Raw genomic sequence first — 23,389 nt, 5'->3', positions numbered from 1 at the left:
TAATAGTCCCAATAAAAATATCTCCACCCTCAGGTCTATATATTGTTCCATTATTTCTTCTAACCATTTCATAATTTTAATCCAAAATTGTTTAGCTTCTGGGCAGGTCCACCATAAATGATAATGTGTACCATACAATTTTTTTTGCATTTCCAACACATTGGTGAAGTCTTTGGATAGATACATCTTTGCCAGTCTTGCTGGTGGGAAGTGCCAACTTCAGCTGATTTTCCCTGAATGCTTCCAACATAGTTAATTTTATATTTGTTGTCCACATTTTCCACCTTTTCTCTAATTCTATATCGTCTCTAAAAAAAATCCCCATTTGATCATTGTATCTTTAACTATACCTTCTTCTATTTCATATCTCAATAGAAATTTATATACTTTACTGATTCATTTTTGTTCAGTCCCTCGTATAATTTTATCCAATTCTTGCTGGTCTTTCTGGATTTCATGTAATTTTTTCTTTAAATTGAAATTGAATTGGGGTATATGTCCACCAATCTACTCCTCTGTCCATATCACGTTCCAATTGTTGTTTTGTTTGCAAATTTAGCTCTTAATTTAATAAATCCTTTTAACTAATTTTTTTGTCAATGGACATTAAATTTCTGGTTTACTAATTTTTTTATGTGCAAGGTTTCTCTGATGTTTGTATTGTAATATTTTGTTTTAAAGGAAATATCCAGATTAGCAAATTGCCCTGGTGGTCTGGTTGAAAATTTGTTCAACACTTGATGTGAAAATAACATGTGATATCACTGGAATACTTCTAGAATCCTTGGGGAATGCTTTGCTCTGCGGACCAAATGTAAAGTGCCCTGAACCTTTGCAGAATTCAGATGCTACTGAGATTAGAAATGTTTCTTTTTGGTGTTTTGAGGGGGGAAATTTGGCCTGTTGGCTTAAAGGTGAATAATTTGAAGTTTTAAGCTGATCTTTAAACTATTTTTTTAAGTTTTCCAGTTTTTCCAACAACATTTTTTTGTATTTTAAGCATTTATAGTCTATGTCATTTAATGTTGATATTTTTAAACTCTGGAATGTTCTAGTTATGATCAACAAAAATGGGTTGCTCATCAAATATATGACAAGTTGGCAAAAACATGCAAATCTGTAAAACAAGATGGCCTTGCCAGCGTTTATCATCCTACTCTGAACAGAAAGTACTTGCAAAACCTAACACTGTTTCTTATATTCATCATCTCACAGTGCTACTTCAGTCATAATAGTAGATAGTATTATTTGGCTCTACTGTAGAAGGAGCCAGAATTTCTAAACAGAGAAAAGAAAAACAACCATTTTGCTAAATTATGCAGATCCAGAAATTAAATTGTGTTAGATTAATAGATAAGAGGAAATTGTAATTGAAAGAAAGAAGTAAGAAAACAGTAATTGCGAACAGGAAATAATGGTTTTACTTCTTCCAGCCAAAATAGTTACCAAGTAAATAACTAATAGTTATTTCAAGTTAGTAAATAATAAAATGTACAAGATTACAATGCTCATCCCTGATTTATATGTCATCTCATTAGCTGTTGGTGCTACCACTTTAAATTAACTCAAAACATTGCAATCCTGGCTATCACGCATGGGTATTACAAGGGTAGGTAAAGTTGGCTTTTTTATGACATGTGGACTTCATCTCCCAAAATTCCTGACATAGTATAATTAGCTCACGAATTCTGGGAGTTAAAGTCCACAAGACATAGAAGAGCCAACTTTGCCTACCCCTGGTATAGTAGATCAAATCCACAAATTTTAAAACAAGATTCTTGATTCCATAATTAAGATAAATGATTTTTAAGACTAATACAGGAAGTCATTCTGAGTGCTGCTCCTAGTGACCTTTCCAGATGACACTATGGATTATAAATATGCCATAAAAATAGGGGAGTACTGTAATGTAACAATAATTATGCTGTCTGGTTCATTGTTACACTTACAATTGGTACTATACCTGACTGATGCCTTAGCATTGTATAGCATTTGTAGGACATCTTGAAAGCAAGCATTTGATTTGACATGCAACTTCTGAAAAATAAACCAGATGCTGAGATGAAGAACAATTTGTATTTGTATTTAATGAACATTTTTCTACAGAACATCACTTTTCTTCCTTATTACAGTAAATGGTTCTTCCTTGTCTTAAAAATAAACCTAGAGAGGAACAAAAGTGGAAAATAAAACTTACATCCCCAAAAGCAACATAGTTGTTTAATTCAAGCTGTAATCTACCATGTTTCTGCGAAAATACGACATGTACTAAGACCAAGCCTGATTTTTGGGGTGGGCATAAGTATACTCCCTCCCCCCAAAATAAGCCTTAGTGAGCCCTTAGTGAACCCTTAATAAGCCCTTAGGGGTTGGCATGGCCAAGACAGGAGGCAGCCCTTCCCAGGTTCAGCCCCTTAATTGCTGCCCACTGATCAGCTGAGCCAGCTGTGGCACAATTGGGGTGGATAGGAGCAGGGGGAAAGGGGGGGCTCCGGCTATAGACTCCCAGAGTGGTTGCTGCCCTGGCTGGGATTTGGAAACCACAGAGGCAGAGTTTGGGGGAGTGAAAGAAAGACTTCTGCTTCTTCTGTTGCTTCTACTTTTGGCTACATGCTAGGCTTCCAAACCCCAGCTGCTCTGGGAGCATAGTTCCCTCTAAGCTGAGCAGTGAGCAATAGCTCACTTAAAAATCATCATCAACTCAGAGTTTTCCAAACCTGCCCAGAAGCCGAGAGGGAAAGAGTGAGAGGGAAGGAGAGAGAGAGGAAGAGAGGAAGAGAGAGAAACGGATAGAAAAAAGAGAGGAAGGAAAAGAGAAAGAAAAAGAATGGGAGTAAGGAAGAGAGAAAGAAAATCAAAATCTAGTTTGAAACTAGCTCAACTATTTAAGTGGCATTTTGATATTGATAGAGTTGTCCTATTATGAGCTCACTGTTATAGACACACAGTACAGTATTTTATTTTGAAATTCTCTGAGGCAAAACAGGGTGGGTTTTTTATTTATTTGTTTGTTTGTTTGTTTGTTTATTTATTATTTTTGTGCCGCCCAGTCCCGAAGGGACTGCCGCTCAGACAGTATACTTTTCCGCCCACCCCCCCAAAAAATTAGAGGGAACACTGTCTGGGAGTGTGCTTCCTACTCTATGACAGTGTTTCCCAACCTTTTTTGAGCCGCGGCACATTATTTACATTTTCAAAATCCTGGGGAACATTTAGCAGGGGGGAGGGGGAGGTTAAAAAAAAAACTCTCTTCCTCCCTTTTGCTCTATTTCTCTCTCCCTCCCTCTTTCTTTCTCTTCCTCTTTCTCTCTCTCTGCATCCCTCTTTCTTTCTCCCTTCCTTCCTGTCTCTTTTGCTCTCTTTCTCTCTCCCTCTTTTCCCCCTCTTGCTGTCTCTCTCTTTCTTCTTTCTTTCTTTCTCTTTCTCTCATTCTGTCTCTCTTGCTATCTCTTTCTTTCTCTTCCTTCCTTCCTCTCTCTTTTTCTCTTTCTCTCTCCCTCCTTTCCCCCTCTTGCTGTTTCTTTCTCTCTCATTCTTTCTCTCTTCCTTCCTTCCTCTCTCTTTGCTCTCTTTCTCTCTCTTTCCTTCCCCTTTTGCTGTCTCTCTCTTTCTTTCTCTTTTTCTCTCTCTCTCATTCTATCTCTCTTGCTATCTCTTTCTTTCTCTCTTCCTTCCTTCATCTCTCTTCTGCTCTCTTTTTCTCTCCCCCCTTCCCCCCTCCTACTGTCTCTCTCTTCTTTCTTTCTCGTTCTCTCTCTCTCTCATTCTGTCTCTCTTGCTATCTCTCTCTCTCTGTCTCTCTCTTCCTTTCTTTCTCTCTCTTGTTCTCTCTCTTCCTTTCTTCTCTGTGGAGGCCGGCAAAGCTTTTTCTTATTTTAAATGTTCCGGGTGGGCTGGCAGGGGGATGGGGAGTGCGCACGCACGCGCCCCCGACATTCCAAAGAACCTTCACCGACCTCCGCTGTAACAAGGATTTTTCTCGCTGCCGTTGCAGCCACTGCTGCGGGAGGAGCTGGAGAAAGGGGCGGATCGGGCGGGCGGACGGGCATCAGTGGCGAGAAGACAGGGGTGCGAGGGGGCCGGAGGCACTGGGAGGTGGGGGCGGCTGTGGCACCGGCCTCCGCACTTTCGTTGCTCCCCACCCCAAACTCCAATGCCCAGCTCCTTGCGCGGCCCTGGAAAAGGGTGCTACATTGCCGGCTACTACCTGGTGTCGCCAGGGAATCTCCAGCTGGGCAGGGCGCTGCTAGTGCCTCTGACCTGGAGCTCCCGCTCGCAGCCACCACCTCGGCTACTATTCGATGCCGCTGCTGCCAGTGCTCTCCCGCTGGGCCCCAAAGATGCAAAAAAGGGGGCGGGAAGAATAAAGCTCAGCTTCCAATCTCGGAAGCTGAGCTTCGCGGCACACCTGACCATGTCTCGCGGCACACTAGTGTGCCGCGGCACACTGGTTGAAAAACACTGCTCTATGGTGATGGTTGAAGTTGGAGCTAGACCCTGTAGGGGGAGCTGGCCCAGGCTGTGACTTCCGCATGGGTGCCGGTGGTGGGCACTGGCAGCATTGGGTAGGAGTTCCTCAAGGAACTGGTGCTCACCGGCTTCGCCCACATCAATGTGGTGATGTCTGGGGGGCTTGGTGTCTTTGGGCCGCTTGTATTCTACACACATCCCATGGGAGGGGAGGGGCTTGATGGCAGCGCACAGAGGGAGCATCTCTCTTCCGTACTCCCAGCTGTGAGTGTGCAGGCCACCCAGCGCTTCTTGCACCCCTGAAATAATAAAAAACACTAATAATAAGGCCAAGCTCTTATTTCGGGATTTAAAAGAAAATAAGACCTTGTCTTATTTACAGGGAAACACAGTAGTAGCTATGTGCCTTTTGCTGACTGATTCTTTTAGGTTTCTAAGAAATGTAGCTCATTTCCATACTGGTGATTTATAGTGTTTTCACAGCACCACCCTCCTGGAGTGATATAAAGCCTGGCTTCACTGCTGTTGTTTTGGCACAATAGTTGAACAATTGTAGGAGATGCTCTAAATCCCTAGTGTGGAAATGACCTTTGTGTTAGCCAACAATGTGATTATTAATGTATCTGTTCAAAAGTAAGACTGATTGTAATACTAAAATGGTTAGAGATTATTTGGTTAGGGAAGGTAGAGTTGGGGTAGGCAATAAAATGCGTGGTTTGGGCAACAAACCACCACAAATACTGTACTTTCTGATACAGTTTTAATACAAATGGGAAGTCCAGAAATTCCAGCGGTATTTTATTTGCTGGAGTATGACCTATCTATCTTTTATATGTAATGTTAAACTAGAAAGAATAAACATTTTGACCATGTTCATCCCGAAGTGTATTGCTAAATGCCTATGGAGATTGTCAGTCATCCTGGCCATGGTTGTCCCAAAGGTGCTTTTTCAAGAGGCAACTGGACTTTCTGGGTTTTCTTTGAAGACGTTTCGCTTCTAATCCAAGCTGAAGAACCTATTGGATGAGAAGCGAAAGGTCTTCAAAGAAAAAACATAAAGTTCAGTTGTCTCTTGAAAAAGCATCTTTGGGACTTTAACAACATTTTTACATTTTTCTTTAAAGTTATTGACTCCATTTAGCTTTCAAATGCACAGAATAATCTACCAACCGTTGGAAAATATGAATGTGTTTCTACTACAGACCACACTATTTCAGATTGCTTCCATGCAGAACTATCATGATTCACACACAGTAGACAGAAAAAGTAGATAATAAAAACCTCTCTGCCTTTCCTTCACATTCTGTTTCTTTGTTAAGAAAGAACATTTTGTCATCTAATCTCCTCACCTGCTGCCTAGAGTCAAAATCCCAAGGAACAAAGTACTCCATTTATGGCTTTAATTATGCCCCCTGATATTATGTGGCATCATATCTTTGGTGTGGATTCAAAAATTTCCACTTCATCGAATTAGCAACTACCTCCAAATGATTTTCTGAAATCAGTTCAGGCATTGATCCAGAAGTAATGGCTTTCCAGATCCTTTAGGGAAGCTTGCATTTATAAGTATTTATGTACAAATGGTGTACAATGCTCTTGAGTACACAAATTTGACAGAGTGCTAATGATGTGGCTAACAGTTTGTATTATGTTCATATGCTATGATTTTTTGTGTGTGGTGTACAAAATTTTCATTTTCCTGAAAAAATAGAATGGTATTCATTGCACAAAATTTCCACAGTACTTCCCAAGTCTTCAACAGATAGTCCTCGACTTATGACTGCAATTGAGCCCAAAATTTATGCTGCTAAGTGAGATATTTGTTAAGTGACTTTTGCCCCATTTTACAACTTTTCTTGCAGTCTTTGAGTGAATCACTGCAATTGTTAAGTTAGTAACACAGTTATTAAGTGAATATGGCTTCCCCATTGGCTTTGCTTGTCAGAAGATCGCAAAAGGTAGATCACGTGACCTGGGATACTGCAGCCTTCTGAAAATAGAAGCACTGAATTTTGATCATGTCATGATGGGAAACTGCAACAGTCATAGGTGTGAAAAAGTGTAAAACATTTCAGTGGCATTGCAACTTTGAACAGTCAGTAAATGAACTGTTGTAAGTCAAAGATGACCTGTAATTGTAAAATATCTGCATGGATTATTGGGTGTGATTGCAAAATAACCCACTTCTAAGTCCTTTCCAAATCTTAATGTGGTATTTCAGGACTTTGACCTGATGAAAAATTGATCACTTAAGAAAGATGGAAAAAGAATCATAGAGTTTAATTTTGATGAATAGCTAGCTAGACCTCTAACTTCTTTGCATTGCAATATGTATATACTAACCTGTGAAGACTCCAGGCTGTCAACCAGATAAAGGAGACTGTGCTACGTGACCTTCTCTCTGCTGACAACTATGCCCTGAATGCTGGATCAGAGCAGGAAATGCAATCCAGTGTGGACCAATTTGCAGTAGCATGTTGGTCTCCTTACCAACATAAAGAAGACCGAAGTGATGCATGAGCCAGGTCTGAAAGCCAAATACCAAGAGCCCACCATCGCAATGAAGGGACAAAAGTTGCAAACAGGGAACCAATTTACATACCTTGGCAGCACCCTCTCTCCTTCAGTGACAATTGACATTGAGGTCAACTGCAGAATTGCCAAGGCAAATTCTGCATTTGGCAGGTTATTGACTAACGTGTGGGACTGTATACAGGAGGTATGCTAGGCAATTGAACCACTTCCACATGACCTGCCTCCGTAGAATTCTGAGGATCCAGTGGCAGGATAATGTGCCAGACACAAAAGTCCTCTCTAGAGCACGAATCCCAGCAACCAGTTAGGTCCCACAGAGTTGGCCTTCTCCGGGTCCCGTCGACTAAACAATGTCGTCTGGCAGGACTCAGGGGAAGAGCCTTCTCTGGCGGCCCCGACCCTCTGGAACCAGCTCCCCCCAGAGATTAGAATTGCCCCACCCTCCTTGTCTTTCGTAAACTTCTTAAAACCCACCTCTGCCGCCAGGCATGGGGGAACTGAGACATCTCCCCCAGGCCTATACAGTTTATGCATGGTATGTTTGTGTGTATGTTTTCTTTTTAATAAGGGGTTTTAGTGACTTTTAATTATTAGATTTGTTATATATTGTGTTATTACTGTTGTGAGCCGCCCTGAGTCTACGGAGAGGGGCGGCATACAAATCTAAATAATAATAACAATAACAACAATAACAACAATAACAACAACAACAACAACAACAATAATAATAATAATAATAATAATAATAATAATAATAATTAAAAAAAAAAAAGCAGGCCTGCCATCAACTCCCACCCTGCTGATGAAAGCCCAGACAAGGCCACAATCTGTTAGATGTCAAGGTCCTCTTCAAGCATGATGGACGAACATCAATATACGCATCTATTGTGGTTGTGTTTTTGTCTGCAGTAAAGAGACTAGTCTAGCTGAGTTGTGTCTGGGAGTCTTCTGCCAAGTCTATCTGAAAGCCAAATTAAGGATTAAATGTCTGGAGACCTGAGATTTACTGCTGAGCCTGATAGCTTGGACTCATCTGAAATAATTCAATAACAGTACTGTGGTCACAAAGAGAAAATACATATATTAGGAATTATTAATAATGCAGGTTAGCTAAAAGATTTTTAAAAATACTTCCAGCAAGAAATATAGCAACAAATACAAGGATAATTTTGGACTCTCTAGAATATTATAATAAAAACATAGACAAACTATTCCCATTTGTAGACTTACAGAAAGCATTTGATAGTTTATACTAGCAATTCTTCACAACCCAAATGGCATCAATGCAACTTGGTATTAAATTTACAGAACTCATTAAAACTATTTATTCAATACAAACAGCCAAGATACTGATAAACAATGATATGACAGAAACAATAAACATAAAAAAAGGAGTGAGGCAGGGCTGCCCCTTAGCCCCCCGATTTTTACTTTTGCACTAGAAGTTCTACTTAATAAAATAAGGCACAACGAGGAAATCCAAGGACTAAAAATTAAAAGTGAACACTATAAACTTCAAGCATTTGCTGATGACATGGTGTTCATTGTACAAGACCCCTTAGAATCTGCACCTATTCTGATTAATGAAATAAATAAATTTGGAGGGATTGCCGGACTAAAAATCAACAGGGAAAAAGCTATGATGATAACAAAAAATATGACACAGCAGCAGATATCAAAACTAGAGCAATCTATTAAAATCAAAACCGCCAAGAAAGTTAAATACCTAGGACTAGGGATGACCGCTAACTGTAGCACTATTAAGAAAGACAACTATGACAAATTAATTAATGAAATGGACAAAGATTTTTCCAGATGGTCAAAGCTCCCACTTTCTATAATGGGGAAAATTGCAATAATTAAAAGTAATATACTTCCCAGATTTCTATATCTTTTTCAAACTGCACCCATTAAATTAAACAGGACCTTTTTCAATAACCTTCACAAAAAAATTCGCAAATTTATATGGAGAAAAAAAAAAGGCCAGAATAAAACTCAAAAACCTACAAGACCATAGATCAAGAGGTGGATTCGGGTTACCTAACATGGAATTATATTTCCATGCCTCAATTGCAAATTTACTAAAAGAATGGATAACATTAATTTTTTTTAGAATATTAACACTTGAAGGCTACGACCTTCAATCAGGGTGGCACACCTTTTTGATGGCAGACATAGGTAAAATACCAACATATTTTAGGTCACATTACATACGAAAACTAATTAACACCTGGCACTTTATTAAAAAAAACCATTATCTCTGTATCCCGAAATGGATATCCCCAACAGAAATAATTATATACCCGAACGCATTAACCCTTGACAAAATCATAGCATATGAATTAAAATGAGAATGCATAGGCTTTATCTTGAATTTAGTGCCATTGCTAGAAGTTCTTTATACAACCGCTTTCCCTTATTCTGTGTTCTTTCTGATCAGCTTTTTAATGGCAACTCAACCTATTTGAATCTCAAACCCTCATCCAGGAGTGATTCCTTGTGCAGTAGGTAAATGAATTAACTTACAATATATCCTGGTGCATAGGCCCCCTCAATCTTTTGAAATTCAACAATGACTTTCATTATTCAAGGAATGCTATATGTACTACCAATCTTATAGGTTTTTGTTTATTTTATGTGATAAAGAACAATTAGGGAACAAAACAGAATTCAAAGATGAAACTATTTTAGAATCGAAATAGATATGTGTGTGTGTATGTGAGTTCCTCATTACTCATCCCCATTTGATTGCTTTGTCCTGACTTAAGCCTACTTTCATGGCTTTAACTACCAAACATTAACCATGTTTGTGCTTCTAAACAGAATTCAGTTGGATAATTGATTGTAATGTCATTGGAAACAAATTATATGAAGATTCAAGTTAATTGGGACAGAAGCAACATTTGTAATGTAAAAGATCCTGCTGTTTTTCTATATAACTTATTTTGTCAGAAGACATGATGAGATTTACAAGTGGGCAAAACATCAGTTTATATATAATCTAATTTTAAATGTACCAAAGTTTTTAAGCTGGTAGATTTCAAAATAACAGTTGAGGGTGCAAAATAGGAAGTCTGAAAGCAAAGCTAGAATAAATGATAGGCTTGTTTGTTTCTTGATGTGCATAAACCACTATAATTTGCACATTTCTTGAGTAGAGTTTAAGATTTACTTTTGGGGAGTGGAATTGGACACTAAGAAACGAATAATTCTGAGAGTATGAATTCCTTTTTCTTGAATGTCCACATACTGTTCTTTATGCAGTTCAGAGGCTAATTAGAACTACAGAAAAAACAATTGCTACCAACCTGCCTTCCATTGAGGACCTGTATACTGCACAAATCAAAAAGAAGGCTGTGAAAATATTTACAGACCCCTCACATCCTGGACACAAACTGCTTCAACTCCTACCCTCAAAACAGCGCTATAGAGCATTGCACACCAGAACAACTGGACACAAGAACAGTTTTTCCCTAAACGCCATCACTCTGCTACACAAATAATTCCCTCAACACTGTCAAACTATTTACTAAGTCTGCACTACTGTTAATCTTTTCATTGTTCCCATCACCCATCTTGTCCCACTAAATGACTGTATGACTGTAACTTTGTTGCTTGTATCCTTACGATGCATTGACTGGTTCCTAATATGATTTGATTGCTTATTTGTACCCGGACTATTATTAAGTGTTGTACCTCATGATTCTTGATGAATGTATCTTTTCTTTTATGTACACTGAGAGCATATGCACCAAGACAAATTCCTTGTGTGTGCAATCACACTTGGCCGATAAAAAAAATCTACCTTCTATTCTATTCTACTCTATTCTACATGGGCTCTACGTCCAATGTGATTTATCTGATTGGTTTGACATTTTGAATGCAAAGTTTGAAAAACATAATTTAAGACAGGGTTCTCTGTCTGATTGCAGACAATTGTAGTTTATTCAAATTGTGGTTAAAGAGAAAGAATGGGTCCCAAGCTTTTATTCTCTTGGCTCTCTTCCCTTTGCTCCTGCTAAATCATCAGTCATATTTCCAAGAAACTCCCTTCCTTTCTAACTTAATTGACTGTCCTGTATGTTCTTGATTTGTCTTCTTCCCGTATAGCTGTTGGGCAAGAACAGTCTGGGGCTTTCCTATTGCTGAGTTAAATTGCTATTCACTCTTTTTTGAATTGGTAGTAAACAACTAGCAAACAAATTTGCTGTCCTGTTGTTGACAGTATTTAGCATTTATTACTTCTACTTTTGGCTTGCAATAGAAGTCTTCCCAGTTGGGCTGGCGCTTGATTCTGAAATTAGGTACTTGAAGCCGAGTGAAGTGGAGTGAAAACAGAATTTTGAATTTCTAAAAGTTAAGTAAGGAGTAGAAGAGGTTAATGGTGGAAGCCTAGTCATACAGATTGGAATACACATGTTCTGGTTATTGATTTGTTTAGCTTGTCATGGAAAGAACATCCAGATTTGAAGCAGTGTCTGATGAATTCCTTCCTTAAGAAGCTTTGAGCAATCTATCATTCCCTGGGAGATCACGTGATCAGTAAGAACCTTGGGAAATGTTAATACTTCAATAGTTCTTCAAATTCCATTACCACTTCTAGACTATCACTTCCTACCCTGGCATCTTTCTTTATGTTATAGTGTTTCATGCACAGAATCCCCCAATATCATTACTGCACAGAATTAGGGGGATTGAAATTCACACATCTGGAAGATGCCAAGTTTTAGAAAATGTCTAGACTGACTGGTTGATTCTCTCTCTGCATGTATGTATGTATGTATCTATGTATGTATGCATACATGTATGTATGTATGTTAGGGTTGCATTGAATAAAACTAACATATTTTTTCATATTTAAAAAAGTAATCATTTCACACATTCCTCCTTTTGTTCTTTTTCAGAACAATGATTCCTGTCACTGAATTCCGCCAATTCTCTGAACAACAGCCAGCCTTCCGTGTTTTGAAGCCATGGTGGGATGTATTCACAGACTATCTTTCTGTTGCCATGTTGATGGTTGGTGTGTTTGGTTGCACATTACAGGTAAATAAGCAAGACTCCAAGTTAAAAAATGAATAATACCATAGATGTGTCTCAGATTCTAAATGCTGGCTGAAAAAAAATTAAGATCATGGATACTAGAATTATTTCTTTATCTACTCAAGTAACATAACAGACCAATTTGCAGTAGTGTTACTCAGCTTCTGGAGTAGCGGGCTCCAGAATCACATGTGGTCATTTAAGTAATATGATGTAGGAGAAGAGCAAGCAGAGCTGGTCAGTGGAATTAAACATGTCATCAGTTTAGAATCTTTAATTCTTACCTAGGATCAATTTAGTGCTGATCATTGGTTGACTAGATTCTCGTGCATAGATAACTTTTTCTTTTAAATTTATTTTTAAAGAATGAGAAAAAACAATTTGAAGGAAATAAGGAAAAAGATATACAAAACAAAAATGTAGGACTTTACAAAGGAAAAACACATTCTTATAAATAACTTTAGATTGGAACAGATATGAAGATAATTGCACAAGAGTTTAGCATTTTAATTTCTCTAACATTTCAACCAAAAATCTCTTCATCCCATCCCATCTTTTATCTATTAGCAAATAATACTCATTAATCAATTAATCGATGAGCAAAAAAAAGGCAGTTACTAATACACACACATACACACTTAAACAAATAAACCAACTCCTTTCTTTTCCTAAAGGAATTCCTGTCCTTTAATTAACCCAGTAATTTATACTTTTCTCTAAAAATACAACAACAAAGTCCCTTCCCATATCTTATCTCATTTCTATAAACAAATCCTTAGAGCCTTGTCATTCAGGCTTAAGAAAAATTCCATTAAAAGGTACCAGAAATAACAACATATTGAAAATCTTGATCTTTAATTCCTTCAAATATTGTCCCACAAATTAATTAATCATTTTTTCCTCTTAGAAAGTCCTTTGCAAGCTTAACACTGTCCTTCAATTTTAATACTATAGGTTATCACTCTCTAAAAAATACAACAAAAAAATATTCATGCGCACAGATTCTCTCTCTTTCTTTCTCCCCCCTCTCTGTATGTGTGTGTATAATTATATATATTTCTATATATATGTGTGTGTGTATAGGGAGAGATAGACAGAAAGAGACAGAGAGAGACAACTTTATGACCCTCCTTTTGAACATTTTGATTCCTTTTAAGTAGCTGTTTTCTTTTCATTCTCACTCTTTCTTTTCTCACAAACTCCTGTATATAACACAAATATAACACATCTCTTTTGTAGATCCACAATGAGAGGTGTCCAAATCACTTTTCTGAGTCAAATTCCACACATCCAAATTACTATTCTGATCTAAGATCTGTGTGTCTTTTTTAACTATTAAAACATCAGCCACTTTCATTTGTACAGTAAGTCCTGTTTAAAGTCTTTGCCAATATATTTCTTGTAGCCTGCAATTTTAAAATAAATATCCAAAGCAGCCTGATTCTTGGTTCTAGTCCCTTCTATCTCCTGTTTTAAACCAGTTTTTATAATAGCAGACATTTTAAAAGTTCTGAGTGTGATGTTGCCAAATATTCTTCCAAATTTAAAATACTTTTCTCCATTATATATTCTTTTTAAAAAATAAACGTTTATTTAACAAAGGGCATAACAGCAGGTTAGCAATAGCACTTTTTAACAGAGCCAGCATGTTGCCCCCATAATCCGGGTCCTTATTTTACCCACCTCAGAAGGACGGAAGGCTGAGTCAACCTTGAGCTGGTGATGAGATTTGAACCACTGACATACAGATCTACAGTCAGCTTTAGTGGCCTGCAGGACTGCACTCTACCCACTGCGCCACCTCGGCTCTGTTTCTCCATTTTATATTCTTCGGTACTTTTGAGTGTATCTATATCTGAATATGAGAGGCAAAATATAGTCTTTTGAAGTTGAAAGATAAAGCTGAAAAGACAAAGTCATCTAGATCTGGGGTCCTCAATCCACAGTCTGTGGACTGGCACATGTTTGTGCTATGCCAGAAACTGAACCTCACAAAAAACCCAGAACCCCATCTACTGGATGTAGGCAGCACACAAAACAATGCCCCCTCCGGTCCATGGAAAAACCTCTCTCCCCAGACGTGGTGCTTGGTGCCCAGATGGTTGGTGGCCGCTGATCTAGATAATAAATTTGCCTTTTTTGGCACTGACTGCTGTGGACTTTGCCTTATATTTATTTATTTATCTATTTATTGGATTTGTATGCCGCCCCTCTCCGCAGACTCGGGGTGGCTAACAACATGTAACAATCCAATTTAATAAAACAACTAAAAACCCTTATTATAAAAACCAAACATACACACAAACATATAACTTGTAATGGCCTAGGGGAAGGAGTATCTTAACTCCCCCATGCCTGGCGACAAAGGTGGGTCTTGAGTAATTTGCGAAAGACAAGGAGGGTGGGGGCCGTTCTAATCTCTGGGGGGAGTTGATGAAAGATAGTTCTCCACATATTCCAAAGTGTTTCCTCTTTTCTGGAATTCAATTTGTTGGATTAAAAACAAAGTTGAAAAATCTTGAACGTAACAGTTTTTAAAATTTCTGTGATACAAATAGCATTCAAATGCTATATATGGCATTAAGTTATCCTTATTCTCTCCTTCCTTCCACACATACTGTATTCTGCCTTTCCTGAATTGGCAGTCAGTAGCAGTTGTATACAGGACTGAAATTCTTGACTCTAAAGGCCTGTATTCTTGGCCAGAGGCCTAGTACTAACTAAACTTTCAACTTCTGGCTTTTACCATGATCACAAGAGTCCATGTAAATTGCTTCCGAGATGCGGACAAAATTATTTGTAGAGAGTGGGAGGTAGTGGAAACTGCATGCATATATAGAGTAGGTGGAATTTGATAATCCAGTTTGGCATAATATTACAACCAGAGTAGAAATATTATGAAATAAAAACTGAATGTAAGATCATAGTGCCAGTGACCTAAATTAGAAATCCAGATCCCTTCTTCTTTCCTTATGGAATCTAGCTAGAATGTGGCTAGATGGAGGTAATCTTGGAGTCCTTGTATTTATTTATTTATTCAATTTTTATGCCGCTCTTCTCCTTAGACTCAGGGTGGCTTACAACATGTTAGCAATAGCATTTTTTAACAGAGCCAGCATATTGTCCTCACAATCCGGGTCCTCATTTTACCCACCTCGGAAGGATGGAAGGCTGAGTCAACCTTGAGCCAGTGATGAGATTTGAACCGCTGATCTGCAGATCTACAGTCAGCTTCAGTGGCCTGCAGTGCAGCACTCTACCAGCTGCGCCACCCCGGCTGTATTGCAGAAAACAGCACAAAATCCATGAAGCCTTATCTGACCAAGGGGATGCAATTAGCCTGGCAAGATTCTTGTAATATAGGGATTGGCAGTAAAATTTCTGTTTGAGATTGTTCATGGGTGGCCCTGGTTGCTTGTGCCTGATAGTGCTCTGTCATGCTCCTTTATCTGAGAATGCACTGTTTTGCACTCCTGCAATCTTTCAACATGGCTATCATGGCAAGATACAAATTGCAGGTACAATATTAACAGATATTGGGGGAAAATATATCATCAATGGCATTGCACCAGATCACATAGTGTAATGTGATACTTGATGAAACTTCAGATCAAGACTTAATGTGGTTTGCTTTGTTTTGACATTGTAATTTGGGCCTGTCAATTTCTTGATGTAAAAATGCTGGAGCAAGGGTCTCCAAACCCTGGGCCATGGCTCAGAACCAAGCCAGAACCCATTAGGAACCAGGCCTTGCAAACAGTGGGCAAGTGTACCTTTGAAACTGTATTAGTGCAAGCGGCATGCATGCCCGAAACCTGTCCTCTCTCCTTCTCTGCTATCCGTCTGTGGAGCTAAAAAAGTAGAGGTACATTGAACTACAGTGAGTAAAACTCAGGAAAACAGCAAGTAAGAAAGCAAAATTTTGAATTTATAATACTGCTCATTTCCTCTTCTGCAAACAGAGCTGCTTTGCTGGCACAAATCTGTGATTATTCAGTTCAGGAATTCAGACCCATGCGTCATTTGCAGTATCCTTATTACTGATCATGGGACTAAATTGTTTAATATAAATAATTATTTTCTGAAGAGTATTGTGGTCTACAACAAAGAATTTGAAAACACTTGTATGTATTCAAACATTCTGTAATTAGGTATTGTAGTTCTCTGTTTACCTAAAAAGAAAGCTAAAACTTCCCCCACCCTAATATTGTTTGTTTGTTTGTTTGTTTGTTTGTTTGTTTGTTTGTTTAGACTTCTATGTGGCCCAATCCCAAAGGTCTTGGGCGGCTTACAACAATATAAAATCCAAAAACAATTAAAAATAAGTCAAATACATAATCTAACTGTAAAACCTGGATTAAAACCCATAACAATTAAACAATCAGCATGCATATGTTCCATTCATACAATTTGGCCATGATAGTTGTTAATCCATTAATATGCGGGCCATTTTATATTGAGAATATAATATTGGAAGCAGATGGATTTTTCATCTTTATTTTTTGAGGTGGGAAATCAACTTAAATTCACAATCATTCTTCTTTTGTTAAACTTAGTAGTGTTTTGGGTTGCAGAGGTAGAACTGGCCTAAAAGAAAACTTTTGTTAAAACTGGGTCTGGTAACATTTAAGCCACAACATGGATGTTTGGACTTGTATATTTCCTAAAGGTTGGTGGAGAATAGCTCCCTGTCCCTTCTCTCTGAAAGATTACCTCATTTGTCCTGTCCATTATGAGGCTTGGGAGGTCATAGATGCAGTGATGGCGAACCTTTTGTAGTTTGTGTGCCAAAAGGGTGTGTGCGCACACTCACACCCTCCCCCGCACATGTGTACAATCTCTTTGCTGCCCCTTACACATCCCTGCGCATGCGTTCAGGCCTCACTGAAGCCTCCGGACTCCTGAAACCTGGGGAAGGCGAAAAACAGCCAAACAGGCCAACTGGAAGCTTGTTTCTGAACTTCTGATTGGCCCATTGGGGTGTTTTTCACCGTCCCCAGGCTTTAGGAGGCTTTCCTGATGCTTGGGGAGAGTGAAAACGCTGGAGCTGACATAGGGCTATGCCTTGTGTGCCCTCAGATATGGCTCTGCATGCCACCTGTAGTACACGTGCCATAGATTCACCATCACTGGCATAGAACAATAGAGCAAAGTGTAATTTCAGCTGCTTTTAATACATTGGTCTGGCAGTCCATCCATCATTGAAGTTAAGGAGGCCTGACCCTTAAGGTGCCTTTGAATAAATCTAGGATTTAATGAATATACAAATACATGCTCCTGTTGGCAGTTGAATAGATGCCCATAACAACAATCTGGAACACCCAACTGGCCATTTTTATGGTAAAGAGAAGGCCTTGTGATTTACCTCCTTGTTGCTTAGCAACTGCAAGACATAGTTTGCATGCCGGGTTTTTTTTCTCCCAGGCTGCTGGAATGCCCAGATGGGAAGCGATACAGCTAACAGAAGAGGAAGGAGCAAAAATGCTGTTCATTGTAAAGATTTAATCATCTGTGGCCAATTTTTCCGTTGGAAGTAAACACGGGAGCCTTTTGAAATGCTAGATTTTATGAAGGGGGCCTTTGAGCGACTCGTGCCACCCAAATACAGAGGCTCATGGTTTGGAATTTCTATTTTGTATGAATATAGTGGAATATAAAATATTTGAAAAGCCCTGATCTATGCTGTTAGTCAGCCTTCCCAAACTGATTCTTAAAGAAATACAGTTGGAAATATGTTCCAAAACATTATTCATGGCAGAAAAAACTGGTTTAGAGAGAAGTATTAACTTTTTGCCCATGGCTTGAGATCTTATGCCAGTCTTCCAGTCTGAAACCTCAGGCTTTGATTATCTGCCAAATTTACTAAAAGGTCCCACTATATTTCTATATGTTTCAATATTTAAACCATTATTTTGTCTTTCTCCTTTCCCACAGCCTGTAATGAAATGGAGACTTGCAATATATACAGTATATAGCAAGAGATGGAAAACACCTGCCATGAATGGAACAGGCAATATACATGCAATAAAATCTATAATACAGTACTGTGATTTTCTTTGTTTATATGGTTATTTAGCTCAACAATCAACATCAAGTGAAAAGGATAAACAGCCTTTGAAACAGATGGTCGGGTTGAAATATCAGTGGCCAGAAGAATATAATAGCACTATAGTTAGTTATCATTTTTGCACACAACTAAAGTTTGCAGAACCTTTGGTAATTAGGAAGGTGGCATGATTCATATTCCAAATCTAGAGATTTTTATAAGTAGAGATGTTATTTAAAAAAAAATTTTTTTTAAATAAAAATAAACTATTTAAACACACAAAACACAAACAAACTCACACAAAAAAGAAACAGAAAACATTAAAATAAAAGTTGGATATTTTTGTGACGTGCCTGTAGTACAAATCTAATGGTGCTTATTTACTATTACATAAATTATATTTACATATATACATCGAGTTTTAGCAAAGATCTTATTCTGGTGTATCTTTTGGTTTTCCTTTTGTGACCGATTCTCTGACATTTACTTCCCATATTATCTAATATTTATTAATTCTCTGATTTTACTTTTTTTTCCTTTCCATGTTTCAGAGTCTGTAGGTATCTGACCTTTTCTTCCTTTGCTAAAAGAGAAACATGCTTCAGAATGTATTTTCAAAATACAATTTTGTTTGTGTGCGTTTCAGGTGATGCAGGACAAGATCATATGCCTTCCCAAAAGAGTCCAGCCTTCTCAGAACATATCTCACCTTAATATGTCAGATATGGACTCCAGTGCAGCTCAGTTCCTTCCACCCAAGCCATCCACACCTCCTGCCACTGTTGAAATGAAGGGCTTAAAGACTGACCTGGACCTCCAGCAGTACAGCTTTATAAATCAAATGTGCTATGAGCGTGCCTTGCATTGGTATGCAAAGTACTTTCCATACCTTGTCCTTATACACACATTGATCTTCATGGTATGTAGCAACTTTTGGTTCAAGTTCCCGGGGTCCAGCTCAAAAATTGAACATTTCATTTCCATTCTGGGGAAATGTTTTGATTCTCCTTGGACCACAAGAGCTTTGTCAGAGGTTTCTGGAGAAGACTCTGAAGAGAAAGACAATAGGAAGAACAACATCAGCCGGTCAAACACGATCCAGCCTAGCACAGAAGGCAATTTGGTCAAGACGCAGTCTTTAAAGTCCATACCTGAAAAATTCATTGTGGATAAAGGAACTCCAGGGGCTTTGGATAAAAAAGAAGGAGAACAAGCTAAAGCATTATTTGAGAAGGTGAAGAAATTCCGTCTCCATGTTGAGGAAAGTGACCTACTACATGCTATGTATGTTCGCCAAACAGTGCTGAAAGTGATCAAGTTTCTTATTATTATTGCATATAACAGTGCGCTTGTTTCAAAAGTTCAGTTTACAGTAGATTGCAATGTTGACATTCAAGACATGACAGGATATAAGCACTTTTCTTGCAATCATACAATGGCACATCTTTTTTCTAAACTCTCATTCTGCTACTTATGCTTTGTAAGTATTTATGGACTGACTTGCCTTTACACTTTGTACTGGCTGTTTTACCGCTCTCTGAAAGAATATTCCTTTGAATACGTCCGGCAAGAGACTGGAATTGATGATATCCCAGATGTCAGGAATGACTTTGCTTTTATGCTCCACATGATAGACCAGTATGATCCTCTTTACTCGAAAAGATTTGCTGTATTTCTTTCAGAGGTCAGTGAAAACAAACTGAAGCAGCTGAATTTAAACAATGAATGGACTGCCGATAAACTCAGGCAAAGATTGCAAATGAATGCCAATAACCGTTTGGAACTGCAATTGTTTATGTTGTCTGGACTTCCTGATACAGTTTTCGAAATTACAGAGCTTCAGTCCTTGAAACTTGAAATTATTAATAATGTCATGATACCAGCTACCGTTGTGCAACTCGACAATCTCCAAGAGCTCTCCCTATACCAATGTTCTGCAAAGATCCACAGTGCAGCCTTGGCATTTCTAAAAGAAAACCTGAAGTTCTTGAGTGTCAAGTTTGATGACTTCAGAGAACTTCCACCCTGGATGTACGGGCTCAGAAATTTAGAAGAATTGAGCTTAATTGGTTCTTTATGCCACGACATTTCTAAAAATATAACTTTGGAGTCTTTTCGAGAGCTGAAGAATCTTAAAGTTCTGCACATTAAAAGCAACCTGTCCAAAGTCCCACAGTCTATAGTTGATGTTTCAAGCCACCTTCAAAAAATGTGCATTCATAATGATGGCACTAAACTAGTGATGCTCAACAACTTGAAAAAAATGGTCAACTTGACAGAATTAGAGCTGATACACTGTGATCTGGAGCGCATACCTCATGCTGTTTTCAGCCTTAATGCTCTCCAGGAGCTGGATCTTAAGGAAAACAATCTGAAATCTATAGAGGAAATTGTTAGCTTTCAACACCTTAGAAAACTTACAATCCTAAAGTTATGGCACAACAGTATAACCTATATCCCTGAGCACATAAAGAAGCTCACTAGTCTGGAACGGCTTTCTTTTAGTCACAACAAGATAGAGGTTCTCCCATCCCACCTTTTCCTATGCAACAAAATTAGATATTTAGACTTATCTAACAATGACATACGATTCATCCCCCCTGAGATTGGGGTTCTACAAAGTTTGCAGTATTTTTCCATTTCTTGCAACAAAGTAGAGAGTGTTCCAGATGAGCTGTACTTTTGCAAAAAAATCAAGACACTGAAGATTGGGAAAAACAACTTGTCTATTCTTTCACCTAAAATTGGAAATTTAGTGTTGCTATCTCACTTGGACATTAAAGGAAATCACTTGGAATTTCTTCCCCATGAACTTGGTGACTGCAGAGCTCTTAAAAAGAATGGACTTGTGGTTGAAGACACCTTATTTGAAACTCTGCCTTTGGATGTTAGAGAACAGATGACGGCTGAATAATATTCCCAGTACTCAGTACAAACTTTCTGCCAAATGCCTTGTACATAACTGATATGCCTTCAAATCTTTATCTTATTTTGATGTATTTTGACATTTTATATATGGATCATTTTGGAATACTGTATATGTATTACATGTAAATGTTTATATTTATATAAGCTTTCTTTTTTCTACCCCAACCCACTTCCATGTTTACATTTTTTTTTAATTTTAGCCTTATATTGTATGTCTCTACTTTTTACTCTATTTTGTTGAGATGAAATTGCTGATATCTGCCTTAAAAAATGCCCTAGCTCAAAGAAAGATAATCATCTTTGAAAATAAATAATTTAGGTAACATATTTAAGTAGAATAATTTATGGTTGCTGTAGCAACTGGGATTCTTTCTATTTTGCTTTTCAAAAATCACTTATATGCTTTAAAACTGAAAAAAGTGTTCTTTATCTTGTTTATTTCCAAATTGCAGATAATTGTGGCTTCTGCAAGTCAGATTGCCCTGTCCTTGGGACTTCTTAATAGCAAAACAGCAAAGTAACCAATCATTGATAAAAGATACTACTCTGATGACTTTTCTGTGCTCATCAAACCTATGCTGCTATTGCTGGCAATAGAACATGTTCTTTAGAAGATTGAATTAAAACTGCACTTTAGCCAGGATTCAGTTTTATTTAAATTTCTTTTGAGTCTCTTGACTCCATCTTTAGTATTCTTAGTTATAATCAGAACATGAGTCCAGAGATTATGTTCTGACACTATGAATCTTTCATCTCTCCTTTTGTATGTTGACTGTGATTCCTAAATCTACATTAGTAAATCTTTGCAAATTGCAACCAGATATGATTTTGCACAAAGTAATTTTCTATCATGAATCTATCGTGAATATCTTCATAATTATCTAAGGGTGCATCTACGCCATAATTATAATTGCAAAGAGAGGGAAAGATCAAATTTATGCTGCTTTCATAGTAAGTTCCCCCCCCCTTGTTTTCCACAAAAATTACAGGAATTTAGCAGTGGGAGGGTTAAACATTCTATTAATTATTTACTCTGCTTGTCCCACTCTTAAGAAAGTACAGCATCCTTGATTCCAATGAAATGACAAATGTATGGTTGTGAAATATTTTGGACTTAGTTTTCCATGCAAATGTAGCATGCAAATCAATTATTATGATAGTAAACAATGTCATGCAAGTCTTGAAATAAGGAATTTCTAGTCTTACAAAACCACTCATGCTTGGTTGTAGAGAAATAATTCAGTTCAGAAGGATTTTATTTCCAGTATGTTAACAAAGAAAATGTAAACATAGCTCGGCACTGTAGAGAATATTCCAGAAAGATGTCTACATGTGGAAGACTTCCCTGAACGTAGTCATTACAGGTGCAATTTGCACTTGAATATCTATCATCAAATCATTAAAAGGCAAGGTGGATTCGTATTAGGGGTCTGCAAGATGTTCACGACTACCGTAATTGCTTGTGACTGCAGTCAAACATCATAGAAAGTCTTTATTGTAATGGGAAAGAATAATAGGTTCAGATTTATATACCTTCATCTCCTTTTCCATCATGGCCAAAAGTTGTAAAAGAAGAAAATGGAAAAAAAAAAAGAACCCAGCTAGAGGCACTGAACAGGACATAAATTGGGTGGGCAGGAATGGAGGTCCAGGATGGGGCACAGATTTAGGCCCTGGCTGTTATAGAAATCAAGGCCATGTTCAGGACATGAACAGAGCCCCTGTGCCATGTGGAGGAGCCCTGGCTCAACTGGTACAAAAGAAGCTCTCTGCCAATATAAGGGTGGGGCATGGTGCAGCATGCATAACCACGGGCAAGGCTAGGTGATAGAACAGCTGGTGGCAGCCGATAAGGAGGTTATAACATAAGGGCCCCCCAAATTTTGTACACTTGAGTCAGCTGCAACAATTGAAAATTTGAAAACCAGCCACAAATTGTTCGGAGCTATGGTAACCAAATGATTACTGAGCAAATATATATTGAGCGCTAGTATAGCTAAACTAAGTATGGAGTGGACTTGATTCTACCCTCTTTCTCGTATCCCACGGAGTCCACGACAAGGTTTCTGCTCCCACTATTTAACAAGCACCTTCACAAGGAATCTGACTTGAAAACAGTACATTCTCCGTACTGAAGGAGCGGGTCCAGCAGTCACATGGGTTGCTCATGTCCAATCCGGTGGAACTGAGCCTAGTATTAAAAAAGCTTGCCGGATCCGCCCCTTCCCCAGAATTCGCTCAGTTCGCATATCCTGCGGTTGTATTGTGATAGCTCGTTCAACATTCGTTCAACATTCTAACACCTTCCCTTCGATCTTTTCCTTCAAAAATAGTAAGACTGTTTATCCTTATTGGTTTTACTTGCAC

At 38.2% G+C, this 23,389-nt stretch overlaps 1 protein-coding gene across 1 annotated transcript in view; it reads left to right on the top strand.

Annotated features, from left to right (window-relative positions):
- The window catches only part of LRRC8C (leucine rich repeat containing 8 VRAC subunit C), a 45,896-nt gene extending 24,053 nt beyond the window's left edge, over positions 1 to 21,843 (top strand). The window contains exons 2-3 of the mRNA XM_070746589.1: positions 11,910 to 12,051; positions 18,741 to 21,843. Coding sequence (XP_070602690.1) covers positions 11,914 to 12,051; positions 18,741 to 21,008 — 2,406 coding nt within the window. The 5' untranslated portion in view covers positions 11,910 to 11,913 and the 3' untranslated portion in view covers positions 21,009 to 21,843. The remainder of the gene's footprint in view (positions 1 to 11,909; positions 12,052 to 18,740) is intronic.
- Positions 21,844 to 23,389: the final 1,546 nt, after the last annotated feature.

The sequence above is a fragment of the Erythrolamprus reginae genome, chromosome 3 (assembly GCF_031021105.1).
Source record: "Erythrolamprus reginae isolate rEryReg1 chromosome 3, rEryReg1.hap1, whole genome shotgun sequence".
Classification (NCBI taxonomy): domain Eukaryota; kingdom Metazoa; phylum Chordata; class Lepidosauria; order Squamata; family Dipsadidae; genus Erythrolamprus; species Erythrolamprus reginae.
Note: the sequence above shows the minus strand (reverse complement) of the source record. Positions and strands in the feature narration are given on the sequence as shown.